General features: G+C 43.3%; 1 protein-coding gene across 1 annotated transcript in view; it reads right to left on the bottom strand.

Annotated features, from left to right (window-relative positions):
• The window catches only part of qsox1 (quiescin Q6 sulfhydryl oxidase 1), a 151,318-nt gene that overhangs the window by 96,226 nt on the left and 38,948 nt on the right, over positions 1-16,144 (bottom strand). Inside the window, exon 2 of the mRNA XM_069937480.1 lies at positions 464-564. Within this exon, the coding sequence (XP_069793581.1) occupies positions 464-564 (101 nt within the window). The remainder of the gene's footprint in view (positions 1-463; positions 565-16,144) is intronic.

Below are 16,144 nucleotides of genomic sequence, written 5' to 3'. Positions count from 1 at the left end.
GGGTACAATGTATCAGAACTGGGAGGTAAGAGGGTGCTGAGGTCATGTTGGAGGTTCAGATCTGGAGCTCAGGCTGCTGATGGTTTGGACTGGATTCTATGGCTCTGGGGGCTGCGGCAGCACTGGAGACGAATCCATGGACACTCAGTGACTCTGAGGGACTTTCTTTTGATTCTCATTCCCTGACTATAAGAGGCACTTCAGACGATAGCAAATTTGTCTGCCTTAAATTTGTCGGCAGATGAAGGCAAATTCTGTGCAATATTGAACTGTTTTTATTACCTGACAATAAATGAATCTTGATATCTTGCATTGGGCTTGTGGGCCATTGTCAGCAAGTTCAATTTAATTGAAGAACATTTGGATCCAAACTAATAATTGCCATGATGCTGACAGAAGCATATTTTCTATTGGTAGTTTTCATTAATAATGACACACATAAATGACTAATCCAGCAACGTACCCTTATTGTAGGATAGGATATTACACTGAGCATCCGACACAGGTCTGTGTTCTTCATATTTGCACAGTTGACAACAGCTAAGCTCACTGCAGGCCTCCATTCTGAGAAAAGAAACAATGACATAAATTAGGTGACAGCATGGGTTAATGGCCACCAGTGAAATTATGGGAATCCCAATGAGTTAAATTCATTATTACTGTCTCATCAGCACATTTGTTCCTCATGGAAAATGGCTTACATTTATTTTGTCAGATTGTCAAACAGAAGAATCTTTGTTTTTCACCATCTTCTTCTTGGAGGATAAAGCAGTAGGGCAGATGTGCTGTGTCAGTGTCTGGTTACTTGCACCTCAGACAAGTCAAAGCTCATTGCACATTAACACAGTCTCATTTAGGACAGAACATTACAGTACAGTATAGGCCGTTCAGCCCACAATGTTGTGCCAATCCATATATACCTACCAAAAAAACCCTCCCTTCCTCATAATCCTCTCTATATGTCCATGTTCCGTCCATGGCTTTGTTACCATTACATGCAACTACATTGATACTTGCCTTCCTTTTTCCTCGCTCCAAGGTGAAGGCTCATGTCCTTCCTCCTATTCACCCATCTAAATTTATTTTTTAAAATTTTATTTAGAGCACAGTAGAAGCCAATTCTGGCCATTTAAACCCATGCCACCCAATTACACCCAAATTAACCTACAACATCGTACGTTTTGGAAGATGGGAGGAAACTGGAGCACCTGGGGAAAGCCCATGAAAACAAGAGGAGAATGTACAAACTGGGTCTCCTGCTCTCTTTCATGTTGGCCTCAATTACTTTTAAATTCTCGTCATTCTTTTCAAATTGTTGAATGTCCTGGCCATATCTTTATTACCTCCTTTGCTCTTTAATCTCCCTTAATCTTTGTTCTATGAGAAACCCTGAATGCATTTGTTCCAACAGAGGTTGTCATGGCTTCTTCCTGTCCAGTCCCTCAACATTACTCTTTCCTCCGTCAACACCTTTATCACTTTCTTCTTTTAGCTGCTCCTTGTAATCTAATTCTTTGCCCAAGCTGATGGTTATGGCTCCATTATAGCAGTATGGTGCTCAGACTCAAAACTATTTTGTTTGATATAACTCCTTGAGAAGGTTTATGCTGTGTTTTGGGGCTACACAAACGGAAGTTATTGATGAATTAGAAGTAACACTATTTAAAGTTGCAAGAACATCATCAATGATCACTGATAGGTTTATTTCACCACAGTAGAGAAGGAATGTTAATCTCATTGAAGTCAGCTCAATTCAGAGCAGACTTCTTTCATCTATAAAGTTGTAGATATTATGGGAACCATAAGGTTAGTGCAGGATAGTGGCTCTGAGATCATCATCAACATCATCATGGCCCATCCCTTCGTGAGCGAAGATGAACAAGGTGCCTTGTAGCTCTTCTGCCCTCATAGAACTTTTTGTAGTTGTGGGCACATTGTGATGTGCCACTGAGAATTGCAGAACACCATGCAATTTTTTGCGAGGCCCTCCCAGTTAGCATGGTTGACATGGAATGACTGGAGTTCGTGCTTGATTACGTCTTTGTAGCGAAGACATGGGCGGCCAACAGGGCGGGGAGCATCTGGTAGCCCACTGTAGAGGACATCTTTGGGCAATCGGCCGTCCTCCTTACGGACAATGTGGCTAGACTACCGCATGCGGCGAGCACAGATGATGGAGTAGAGGTCCGTACTTCCAGTCTTCTCTAGGACTTAGATGTTTGTGACTCTGTCACACCATGAGTAGCCTAGGATGGATCTGAGGCAGCAGTGTTAAGGCAGTGTTCTTGCTTTCTGTATGTGACCCAGGATTCACAACTGAAGAGTATTCAGCACGTAGGCCTCGTGGACTCGAATCTTCTACTTGGTGGAGAGGTGGCAGTTATCCCACACGCGGGCACGGAGACGTCCAAAGGTAGTGGATGCTTTTCTCAGATGTGTGTCCAGTTCTGTGTCGAGTGAGTTCATTGTTGTCATGGTGGAGCCTAAGTAGGAGAATATTTCTACATTGGCGAGCACTGATCCATTGATGGTAATTGATGGAGTGTCGTGGGTTTGTTGGTTAAAGACGCCCATCTTGCCCAGGCTGATTTTTCAGACCAAATTCAGTGTAGGCAGATGCAAATGCATCGCACAATGCTTGCAGCTCTGGGTGGGAGTGAGCCACGAAGGCAGCATCATCTGCATAGAGCAGTTCTCGAATCATAACTCTTTTGATTTTGGTCTTGGCCCGGAGACATGACAGATTAAAAAGTTTTCCGGAGCTCCTTGTGTGGCCTGAAGCCACTGGAAAGGCACGGTGCGGAAGAGCAGAGAAGAAAATGCCAAACCGAACTGGAGCGAGTATCTAGCCCTGATATATGCTGCAACAGATTGGGAACTCTTCTGATCTCGAGCCATCAAATTGGACAGTGGCATGTATGTTGTTGTGGAACTGGACGATGATGGACAGTAGTGTGTCAGGGCAGCCAAGACATTTTAAGTCATGGAATAGGCCTGAATGACTAACATAGTCAAAGGCCTTGGTGAGATCAATGAAGCACACATAGAGGGGTTTGCGTTGTTTGATGCATCTCTCTTGCAGTTGGCGGAACGTGAAGACCATATCGATAGATGATAGAGATGGTTGAAAGCCATATTGCCTTTCAAGCAGTATTCTGTTGGCGATGGTTTGCAGGTGGGGGAGGATTGCACGACAGAGTATCTTGCCCTCAAGGCTGAGCAGTGAGATGCCATGGTAGTTGCTGTCTTGGCAGTCACCTTTGTTATTTAAAGGGTCACAATGTTCGCATCCTGCAGATCTTTGGGGATGCAGTGGTGGAGCCATCAGATTTTGAATAGTGTTGTGAGCTCGGAGACGAGCGGTTCGCCGCCAAGCTTCAAGATCTCAGAGGGGATACCATTGATTCCAGGTGATTTGTTATTTTTCATGCAGTGGACTGTTTTTCTGACATTGGTGATGGTAAATGCAGCATCTAGCTCTGCTAGGACAGGTAACTATGACAGGGTGTAATAGGTAATAAATTAACTATAATGCATAATGGATTGCAGAGCAGGAATTGAACGTTTGAATGGCGCAACTTCTGCATCTATTTCTTGTTCTGTTGACCCTGGTGCAGTGATATATTCAAGAAGTACCACAAGGTGGAGCTATTCTCCACCATGCTTCCAACCATCCCAGACATCTGTTGCCAATACAAGTCAAGTTTATTCTCATCTGATTGCATAGTACAATCTGATGAAACTGCGTTTTCCAGTCCTTGGTGCAAAATACGCAGACACGCAACACATACAGACAAATAATACATATTGAGGAAAATAATTCATATTTACAGATAAATATTCTCATTGCTCACTGTTCATCACCCTGGTGGTGCTGGCTCAGATATTCCTGGATCTTTTTCCTAACGGGAGCACAGATGAAAGATGCCGAGTATGGGGTGGAAGGGGTCCTCAATGGTTTTGTGCGCCCCCTTCAGACAACGATCCCAGTAGATCACACCAATGGGGGTGAGGGAGATGTCAATGATCCTCCATGCCTCTCATGATCCTGTGGATTGACCTCAGATTCATTTCTCTGCAGCAACCATTCCACACTGTGGTGCAGGGCACTCTCGATAGAACTCCTATAGAAGGTTGACAGAATGCTGGCTGCTTGCCTTGCCTGCTTTAGTCTTCTCAGGAACTGCAGTTGCTCTTGCACCTTTTTGATGAGTGAAGAGATATTGTATGTCCACCATGTCACTAGTTAAGTGAACTCCAAGGAACTAGTTACTCCCCACTCTCTCCTCTATAGAGTTATTGACGTGTAGTGGAGGGTGGTCGTTCATGATCCTCATATTGCAATTTTAAATATACCATGGTATCTGAATACAAATCTTAGATTAACAGTGAAATTGCCAAATCAATCCCAAGAGCATACCTTGTGCAAACAAGATGCTGTCTTTAGGAGGGCAGAAATGGAAGGAAAAGACAGTAGTTGATTTTCACAGAGACACAAGAAATTGTCAGTGCTGGAATTCAGCTTCTCTTTTCAGTCTGGTTAGTCAACCACAATGGTTATAAGTTAAAAGAATACACAGCCACAAAATCTTAAAATCTGAGGTGGACCCAAGAACAAGAAGGACACAAGGATGGGACAAGGCGGGAGGAAGAAACCAAAATTATTGTTGTCCAAAGGTTCACCAAGTCCAAATAAGTGATTAGCATCAGTAAGTGGCTGTATTTCTGCAGCTCACTGACTGCATGGGGAAAAAAAGCACATCCTTCAAAATTGCAGGCATGCATTTAGTTGGGACTACATGTGGAGGAATGAGGAGAGGGGATAAGGAGAAAAGTGTTCACAAACCCATCAATCCTTTCAGGATTCCAGATATGTTCCCAAACAGTCAAACTGCAGTTGCTGTAATCTCAAGTGAACACGAAGGAGCTGGAGGGAATCACCAAGTAAGGAGGCATCCATGGAGCAGAATGGTCATGTCTCTGCATGGATGCTGCTTAGCTCATTGAGTCCTTCCAGTTTAGTGATGTTCCCAACAGTATCCAGTCCTCTGCTGGAAAAGCTCATTGGCCATCTGCTGTCTCAGTCACTCTCCCTTTCCTTTTTAAACATAGCTCTACTTTTCTTTCTGCCTTCATCACTGGTGTAATGTGATTGACCTTGTATCCAGAGACTTCCAGGAAATTTATTTAATTTTATTTTTTAAAATTTAGACATACAGCACATGGTAACAGGCCATTTTGGCCCACGAGTCCGTGCTGCCCAATTTACGCTCAACTAACCTGTACCCTAGTATGTTTTGAATGGAGGGAGGAAATCAGAGTCGCCAGAAAACCCACGCAGACACGGGGAGACACACACACACTCCTGACAGATAGCAGGGGTTTTGAACCCTGGTCCCAATCGCTGGAGTTGTAACAGTGTTGTGCTAACCACCATGCCAACTGTTCCACCTTAATATTAACTCGCTGCATCTTGACTGAATGTCCTGCCTGGTGTTAATTTTGTGCTTTGTAATCTAATTCACTATTGAATTGAACTGTTCATATGGCATCAAGATGCACTAAAAAGCTTTGTTTTTCCTGTTCTTCCAAGTACATCAATCCATTTTTTTTTTAAACACAAGAACTTGTCAATTAAGAGCAAGGAAAGGACATTCGGTCCATTCAAGCCTGTCCATCTCTTCAGTAAGATTGTGGCTGTTTGACCGTGATTTCAATTCCACTTTTCCTTATCCCCAAAAGTCCATTTGTCTCAGCTGAAAGGTGACGGATATGACCAATTATTTGAACAACTGTATTTGAAATGAGAAGCGTAGAAGAGGAAAAGGACTGAGAAAGCAGGCACACAGAAGAACACAAGAAAATAGGAGCAGGACTAGGCCACTCAGTTCCTCCAGCCTGCCTTGTTACTCAGGAAAATCATTGCTTATTAATGCTGGCTCAAACACTCTGTGCCAGATAGTAATAGAATTGCAAAGTGAGTTGAGCCAAGTATGTGCTTTTTTTTCTCTGCTATATCATGTAGTGTGCCGGAGTAGGTAACACACCTCCTTCTCAAATTCCATGGCTTATATTTGCATACATAAGTTGTGCAAAAGCTAACTTGTGCAATGTCTATGAATTGCAGCAAGACTCGAAGTAACCTGCTCGGCAAGCCCTGGAAACTGATTCCACAGATCGCTTAAAGGTAGATCTCACTGAGGCCTTCTGATGCACAGAAATTTCTATCCCACCCTGGAGCCATCCCATTCCCCCACTTCCCACAAATATGCTGATCCCCCACTTTTCTACTGTCACCCCACAGCTAGTTACTAGACCTCATTACGCGCCACCACCCTCAATATCACATGGTCCAATGTTTCGTTTTCCTTAGAGGTTTCCTGTGCCAAGTACTCAAAACAAAATAATTACCTTGAAGGCACTGATTTAACATTCCTTTCCAGGTGCGAGGCACTTTCTAGATCCCAGTGTTTTAGCTGTGTAGATATGTATTAAGGCTTGAATCCCATTTTTATTAATCTGTGAGCTTGTGCAGGATATGTCTAAGCTCGTCATACATGGACCTTAACTCCCTTTGGACTTCCAAGGCTTCCAGCTTTTCATAGTTTAAAAAAATACTCCATTCTATCCTTTTTAGGTTGAAAACATCCCAGTTGTAGAAGTCTAATTGCCACAGTTTTCCCTATTTGCCCAGCTGTTCAATTTTTATTTTTAAATTTCGACGTACAACAGCGCCTTCTGGCACAAGAGCCCATGCCACCCCCCCCAAATATGCAAATTAATCTACAACTTCCATACATTTTGGAGGGTGGGAGGAAACTGGAGCACCTGAAGGAAGCCTGTGCAGACATGGGGAGAATGTACAAATTCCTTACAGATAGCACTGGATTCGAACCCAAGCCATTGGCACTGTATTAGCATTGCATTAACCACTACGTTAACCATGTCGCCCTAACAATTTTTGTTTTACTACACTTCTATCAATTGCGCCTTTTTTTAATTCATGGAGGACTGACACCATGGAAGCACAACTCTCAACCCGTCCTAACTGTTAACCACCCATTTACACTAATCCGGAGCCAAACAGGAGTGTGGGTATGACAACGGCTCTGTATACGCTTATCTTTGTGAGGTTTTTCAGTTGGTTGTTTTTCCAGACTCTTTTGTGTAGTCTTCCAAAGGCACTATTTGCCTTGGCGAGTCTGTTGTCTATCTCATTGTCGATCCTTGCATCTGATGAAATGGTGCAGCCGAGATAGGTAAACTGGTTGACCGTTTTGAGTTTTGTGTGTCCGATGGAGATGTGGGGGGGCTGGTAGTCATGGTGGGGAGCTGGCTGATGGAGGACCTCAGTTTTCTTCAGGCTGACTTCCAGGCCAAACATTTTGGCAGTTTCCGCAAAGCAGGACGTCAAGCGCTGAAGAGCTGGCTCTGAATGGGCAACTAAAGCGGCATCGTCTGCAAAGAGTAGTTCACGGACAAGTTTCTCTTATGTCTTGGTGTGAGCGTGCAGGCGCCTCAGATTGAAGAGACTGCCATCCGTGCGGTACCGGATGTAAACAGCGTCTTCATTGTTGGGGTCTTTCATGGCTTGGTTCAGCATCATGCTGAAGAAGATTGAAAAGAGGGTTGGTGCGAGAACACAGCCTTGCTTCACGCCATCGTTAATGGAGAAGGGTTCAGAGAGCTCATTGCTGTATCTGACCCAACCTTGTTGGTTTTCGTGCAGTTGGATAATCGTGTTGAGGAACTTTGGTGAATCATGGGTCCTCTACCGGCATCACCTACGGCTCCTAGAACGCTTCCACCAGCGTTGTCTCCGCTCCATCCTCAACATCCATTGGAGCGCTTTCATCCCTAACGTCGAAGTACTCGAGATGGCAGAGGTCGACAGCATCGAGTCCACGCTGCTGAAGATCCAGCTGCGCTGGGTGGGTCACGTCTCCAGAATGGAGGACCATCGCCTTCCCAAGATCGTGTTATATGGCGAGCTCTCCACTGGCCACCGTGACAGAGGTGCACCAAAGAAGAGGTACAAGGACTGCCTAAAGAAATCTCTTGGTGCCTGCCACATTGACCACCGCCAGTGGGCTGATATCGCCTCAAACCGTGCATCTTGGCGCCTCACAGTTTGGCGGGCAGCAACCTCCTTTGAAGAAGACCGCAGAGCCCACCTCACTGACAAAAGGCAAAGGAGGAAAAACCAAACACCCAACCCCAACCAACCAATTTTCCCCTGCAGCCGCTGCAACTGTGTCTGCCTGTCCCGCATCGGACTTGTCAGCCACAAACGAGCCTGCAGCTGACGTGGACTTTTACCCCCTCCATAAATCTTCGTCCGCGAAGCCAAGCCAAAAGAACATTGGTTCAATTTGAAAAAATAAATTCTCCACATCCTCATCACCTTCAAACAATTTACACTAACTTATTGAACTCCCAATCCATATGTCACAAGGAGGACGTGCAAACTCTGTATTGGAAGTCAGGATTGAAATAAGGTTCTCAATGGCACTCAATGAGTGGCAGTGCTCCACTCGTTATACTTTATTAGAAGCTATGGAGAGGGTGCAGAGGAGATTTACCAGAATGTTGCCCAGATTGGAAAATGTCTTATAAGGCAAAGTTAGCAGAGCTATGGCTTTTCTCTTTGGAGCAAAGAAGGGTAAGAGGGGACTTAATAGAGGTCTACAAGATTGAGAGGCATACCAGGGTGGGAGTAGTAAACACCAGAGGACATCTACACAAACTGAAGGGAGGAAAATTCAGGGGAGACATCAGGGGCAAGTTTTTTTTTACAGAGAGAGTTATGGGTGCATTGAATGCCCTACCAGAGGGGGTGGTGGAGGCTGAAACATTAGGTGCATTTAAGAAAGTCTTAGAGAGACTCATTGATGAAAGAAAAATAGAAGTAGGAATGGCTTATTTATTTTCCCCCAGTCGGAATATACAAGAACATTAAGGGCCGAAGGTCCTGCATTGTGCTTTCATGTTACTATCTGGCTAATGACCCTCATTTTCAAAGAGGATATGTGGCTTTCTCTCCCATCTTCTAAGCCATGAATAGCTGAAGCCCAACTATAAATTCAATTTTGGTACATGTTCAATTTCCCTATTCTCAATTTCCGTCATTTAGATAGATTCTTAACCAGTTTAATCATTGTGTTCAGTTCCATAAGCCTCAGTGTTAACCAGCAGTCTCATTGGAGAGATTTCATGCAATGCTTCTGGAAGAACATTTAAATAACACTCAAACATATACCTGCTCAATATTTCATTAAAACAATGTAATCACTATCAACAGGGATTGATCATGATGTTCGATCAATATCTCTTCAGTGTAACATTCCATCATTTTCTTGGCTACAGCTGTGAAAGAATCACTGAGTCATAGATCAGAGAGAAAAAAAGAACTAGTGCTCACCCTACCCACACTGACCATCTAAATGAACCCCATTGACAAACACTTGGTTCCTCACCTATGGAAATTCAAGCACAAACACTTTTTAAATTTTGTGAGATACAAGTGAAATGTTGTGGAGAGAACGTTGTTTGGTGTGCGTATAAATCCACACCTCCTCATTAGCCAGGAAGGCGCAGCAGTGCCTACACTTCCTAAGAAGGTTGAGGAGGGCAAGGTTACAGGCCCCCATCTTTACAACCTTTTACAGTAGGACATTTGAGAGCATCCTGTCTGGGTGCATTATGGTACAGTATCTACAAAGCATGAGACAGGAAGTCAATAAAGAGGATAATCAAAACAACTGAGGAGATCACTGTTATCTCCCTTTCCATTATTGATGAAATTTATCAGAAGTGAGACTAAAATGGGGCTCAAAGATTTAGAGGACCCTTTCCACCCACCACACAGTGTATAGTGTCTGTATGTTTGGCAGCATCCCCAGCTTTCCCTAGGAAATGGCCTAAGCACTGAGACAGGCCTGGTGTTGCTGTTCTGTTTCCCACTGCCTGCTCCTTTCATGTCTGAATAGTGAGGCGAGACTGATGTCTCTTGCCTTCTCCTTTGTCTAACTCTACAGGCTTGTGAAGAGCTCCTGCTAATGTTTTTTTTGGCCCATATTGAACTGGGTTTGGCCAATTCGGAATGTACATTGATTGAGGTGTCCCTGGTGAAAGTTCAATTTTTTTTTAAACTTTTGAAATTCATATCAATTTAAAGGTTAAATTCAATGTGGTCATGACATTTAGCATCAAATGCTTCCCCTACCGAACCTCCTTAGAAATTTCTAGAGTGCCCCATATTGATTTGCATGGAGAACAGACAAACAAATAGAAATACATGTGCAAATGTATAATGGATACACATACACATATGATGTAACATGTGCTACAGCAGGGCACAAAAAGCAAGACACCCACACACTGTAAGTACAGTTGATACTAGTTTACTGAGTGGTTTGCCCTTCTTTATATAGGCCTAGTTGTCCCGCCGCTTCCAGTGGAAATGATACAGGATTGCCGACTGCCGATTGTTCGGTGTTCCTGCCAGTGCTCGTCGTTTCCCACCGTGCAGGGGAGAAAGACCATTTAGTTGACATGGTCCTTGCAGGATCACCATGTTCGACCACCATCTTGTGTGCCAGGAAGCCAAGTGCTGTCTCTGGTTTTGGGGGGCCTGCCTTTACAGCGTGAATGTGATGGAGTGATCGGTTGATTGGTGTCCAAATGTGCTGGTTTGAGGAGGTCAATGGTAAATGTCCCTTCCTTGCCACCAATATCCAGCATAGAGCATAGATGTGGTCCCACTATGTCTGATGTCTCAGTTGGGCCCTTCATATGGCCGGTGTGCTCCCCACCGCACGAAGATGTACTTGCAGGTTTTCAGGTCCCCGGAGATGAACATTTTGGGATGGCCAATCATTGAGGCCTGTGCCGGGGCCAGTGTGCCCAGTCAATCCCTCAGTCTCTCAAGGGTTGTCACTGGTGGTTCATTCACATCCCTGACGGTGGCCAGGAATTCCCTGGGGAAGACGAGGGGTGCGACATACACCATTTTTGCCACCAAGGTGTTGAAATCCTCCTTTGGTGGGGTACGGATCCCCAGGCAGATCCATGGTAGTTCATCAGTCCAATTCGGACCCTTGAGCCAGGGCCACCTTTGGGTGTCTCTGGGATCTCTTCACCAACCTGTTGGGCTGGGGATGGTATGGTGTGGTGTGGTGTGGGTGCTAAAAGTTCTTATATTGGAATTGTTCACTGCTCTCAGGGATGGGCCCAGATTTTCACTGTGGGTGCTGTAAGCTGAGGGGGGCAGGATGATGATTTTGACCCCCCCGTGTCGACTAGAAACCATTGCCCCGACAGGGAGTCCCACACGTGGAGGAGACTGTCTTGATGACCGGCCGTAGTGTTTCCAAGGAACGTGCAGGGTGGGGGGGCGGTATTGAAGGGCCTCTGACCCCCCCAATGCTGGTGATAGAAACAGTACTACTCACTGGGGGGGAGGAGGGAAGAGGGTCATCCCCTTGCAAGTAGCTCCACGATCACACACACACACACACACACACACACACACACACACACACACACACACACACACACACACACACACACACACACACACACACACACACACACACACACACACACACACACACACACACACACACACAATCCCCCAAAGTAAAGATCTGGACCCACTGCAATTTGCCTATTGTCACAAATGCTCCACAGCAGATGTAATATCTCTGGCTCTTCACTCAGCTCTGTATCACCTCAAAAACAGTATATAAACGGGTGTCTTCATCAACTACAGCTCAGCCTTCAATACCATTATTCCCTCGGTGCTGGTTAAGAAGCTACAAACTCTGGGCCTCTGTTCCCCTCTTCAACTGGATCTTTGACTTTCCCATCGGAAGACCACAGTCAGTACAAATTAGAAACAAGGTCTCCTCTTCACTGATTATCAACACAGGGGTACCCCAAGGATGTGTGCTTAGCCCACTGCTCTACTCATTATACACCCATGTCTGTGTGACCATGCACAATTCCAATGCTATCTCCAAGTTTGCCAATGACACCACAATTGTCATCAGAATCACAAATGGCAATGAGGAACATACAAGAGAGAGATAGATCAGTTCATTGAATAGTGTAATGACAACAGTCTTGCGCTCAACATTAGCAAACTAAGGAGATTGTGGACTTCAGGAGGAAGTCAGGGGAACACTATCCAGTCCTCATCGATGGCTCAGTAATGGAAAGGGTCAAGAACTTCAAATTCCTGAGTGCCAACATCTCCAAGGATTTGTCCTAGAGCCTCCATGTTGATGCAATCACAAAGAAGTCTCGCCAGGGGCTATACTTTGTGAGGTGTCTGAGGAGATTTGGTTTGTCACCGAAGAATCACCAACTTCTACAGGTGTACATTCTGGATGGTTGCATCACTGTCTGGTATGGAGGCGCCAACTCTCAGGACAAGGATAAACTTCAGAGGGTTGTTAACTTAGCCTGCGACATCACAGACACCAGAGTTCACTCCATCGAAAACATCCACATGAGGCGGTATCTTAAAAAAACAGCCTCTCTTTTCAATGACCCCCATCACGCAAGCCGTGCCCTCTTCACTCGACTACCATTGGGGAAAAGGTCCAGGAGCCAAAAGACGAGCACTCAACGGCACAAGGACAGCTTCTTCCCCGCTGCCATCAGATTCCTGAATAATCAATGAACCAAACACATTGCCTTACTTTTTGTGCTCTATTATTTTTTTTATATATAGTGATGGTTATAATATGAATATTTGCTCTTTGATGCTGCCACAAAACACCAAATTTCATGACTTGTTCATGACAATAAATCTTGATTCTGATATACAAACAAACACACACACATATACATGTTTGTATATTTCTACGTCTATACATATACAGAGATATAGATATGTAAAATCATCAATATGTGTTGTGTAATATGTGTGCACCAAGGCCTGGAAAATTGCTGTTTTTCTAGTTGTACAGTGTACATGCACAGGAAGATTCTAATACACTTGAACTTGATCTAAATTTCTCACTTTCCTTCTCTCACTCTTCCAATTTAGAAATGAAATGTACCATTTTCAAACCTAAAGAAATAATTGTAGAAAGATTACAGAAATATCAATGTTATCAGTTATTTCCTTTAAAATCCATTTTGGCCTTGGCTGGTTGTCACTCATTAGCTCTATTATTTCCTACACTCCTATTACTTATGAAACATCTTTTTCAGCCTTCCTATGAAACCTTGTCAGAGTTATAAAGACCAACACCAGGTAACTCCTCCATATTTTGTTATCTACAGAAAGAGTGCCAATCTGTGCAGTATCTTGCACCAATTTCTTTTTTTCTAATTTTATCCTTATATTTTATGAACAGGTAGTCTCGGACTTACGACCATAATTGGGACCAACAAGTTGGTTGAAACTCGGGGAACTCAGGCTGCCACGGGGACGGGGACCTTGGGCTGGCAATGGGAGTGGGGACATCTGTACTTTTAATACTAAATACATACTTGTACAGTAGTTTTTAAAAAGATTTATTTTTAATTGGTCATATTTATGGGTGGATGTAACTTGCGTAGGTTTGAAGTCAAGGTCTACCTGTAGTTAACCTAGTGTCTCTAGATACCATTTGGTATATGGATGGTTGAATATCAATCATATTACCTTGTATACTCATGTAATTGTTGAATTTTATAGGTCAAATTTGGAGGGGGGGGGATTGACTTTTGCACATGTCATACTTTTGACCACGGTAAGTACCTGTGTCATTCAAGGCATCAGAAGCTTAGGTGGCTGGGACTGGGTGGTGAATTCTCGTTTGGGGTGGTGGGAGATCGGATGGGTGGCTGGTGCCCAGGAGAGAGTCTGTGTATGGGACGTCAAGAGCTCTGGTGGGTAGGCGGGTGGGCCGAGGATCCTAGGTTGGGGCGTAAGGAGCTCAGATGGATGGATGGTTGGGGCCATTAAAGGGGAGGAAGTTGAATTTTACATGGGTCATATGAAAACAGGTTATTTTTGGGCCCAAAAAAAAGGGGGGACAAGTCAACTGTTACACGGTATTAACGATTACACGAGTACATCTGGTAGTAATAACATTTAGATACAAATGTAAGAATGATTAATCTCTGATATGAAACAGAAGCAGGAGGACATGAGATATCCAATTGGCTGCTAGGGCAGGGTTGTATTGGATAGCAATAATTATTGTGGTGGGATAAGTTGGAGCATTGGTGCCTTGACCTCGTCAGGGCTGTAATTGCTGGTAGCAGGTTGAAGGCCTCAGGGCAAAGTAGAGTGAGGAGGGAAAATCCTTCACCTTAACTTGACCTTCCTGAGGAAAGTTCCAGACTCCAAGGAAAGTTGGCTTTAAGTGACAACAGTGGATCTCAATGAGCCTGCATACATCTTCTGCATAGAGCTTCATGCTGTCCTCCAATTAAGCATCAGTAAAAATCATGGATTTGGTGATCCATTTAATTGAAAAAAATATCCACAGATGTTCAGCTGTGTATGAAACACATAACAATTGCATGGCATGGTAGTATTTCCTTCTAAGTTCGAGAAGATGCAAATTTGACTGGAGTGGACATTGGATCAGAATCTCAGCCCCTAACAGATGCTGGTATCTCAAATCTGACATAGAGATGAAGCAAAATCTTTTGAAATTTGTACAAGACTTTCCCTTGATCCAATGCTAAAATCTACTTCACCTGTCTTGGTGAACCATTGGTTCAAAACTAGCCTCGCTGATGTACTCTTAAAACATGTCTCTATGAAATATAATAAAAACATATTTAAAAGTCAAGCTTGGTGCATTTAGCTGCCGTCTGGCTTCTTCTGATCTTCAACAGTGGTTGAGCAGGAGGTCTCCTTGAAGAAATTTCCAGCCATTATTCCTCAGATCCTCCCCCAGTTGAACCTAGAGGCCAGGTATACAATTGCAGAAATAAGCCTACTTGTGGCTGCCTTTGCAAATCATGATGGTTGTGCCTTCAGAACAATGAAATAATGGTAATGTTCAAAATTGTCACCTTTCTGGATAGAATTAGCAGTATTTTTAGAACAGGTTACAAAAGTCAAATTTCCTTAAGATCCAATGATTTTCTTGCTAGGTAATCTTTCTGAAAATAGGCCAAAATTAAAGCTTAATAAGTATCAAACGCAATTTGTGAAAATTGCATTGGCAGCTGCAAGGAAAACTAAAGCAGTCTCACGGAAATTGGATTCAAATTTGGGAATAGATAGATGGCATGCTGAAATGTGTTGTTGTACACCTCTTGAAAAAATTACATAAAATTTGAGCAATAAATATGACAACTTTAAAAAAAAATTGGTGCTATATTTACATCTCATAGGTATTATATAATGAAAGTGTTCCCTAAACCTCAAACCTTCTCAACTCCTTGGTGAATATATGTACACATGTTTAATATGTTAAAGGCAACATTTGATTGAAGTTATTGTCATTTTTTTGTAATCAGATATCTTTTTCTTTATTTTTATCTCTTTTCTTTCTTTCAATAATTCACTCTTTTTACGTTATTGGGTTTATTATTTTTGGGGGAGGGTGTGGGAGGAATCAGGGTGGGGGAAAAATACTACGTATTATTATTAATGGGCATTTCTGTACTTGGACATTAATATGTCTGAAATTTAAATAAAATTTTCACAAAAAAAAATGAAAGAACATTCATTGATTTATCAGGGAACTCGATCCTGTTTATGAACCTTCCTGAGGCAAGTTCTAGACTTGATCAAACAGGCTTATTTCCTTATTATTGCTGTCAATGCAAGAATCGATGCCAATAAAAGAAGTCAAAGCATGTTGATAAGGGGCAAAACAGCTCATTTTACTTTGGCTTATCAAGTTAAAACTCGTTTATTGTCACAGTAGTCTCTCAACCCATACTTAGAACAGCAGTTAAAAATCACAGTACAGATTACACGGGAAAAGAGAGAGAGAGAGAGGAGTTAGTACAGAATGAAGGTACCAAAGGCCTCTCATCACTTCCTGACTCATTCTCTAACACTTTTTACTTGACTCTGGACTAGGTCTAGCCCAAAGTCAACTTGTCCACAATTTCAAAGAATCACAAAAAAATCATGATGTTCGATGTAAAAAGGAAGATTCTTTACCCTGAAATGTTC

Source organism: Narcine bancroftii, chromosome 5, assembly GCF_036971445.1.
Source record: "Narcine bancroftii isolate sNarBan1 chromosome 5, sNarBan1.hap1, whole genome shotgun sequence".
In the NCBI taxonomy this organism is placed as follows: Eukaryota; Metazoa; Chordata; class Chondrichthyes; order Torpediniformes; family Narcinidae; genus Narcine; species Narcine bancroftii.
Note: the sequence above shows the minus strand (reverse complement) of the source record. Positions and strands in the feature narration are given on the sequence as shown.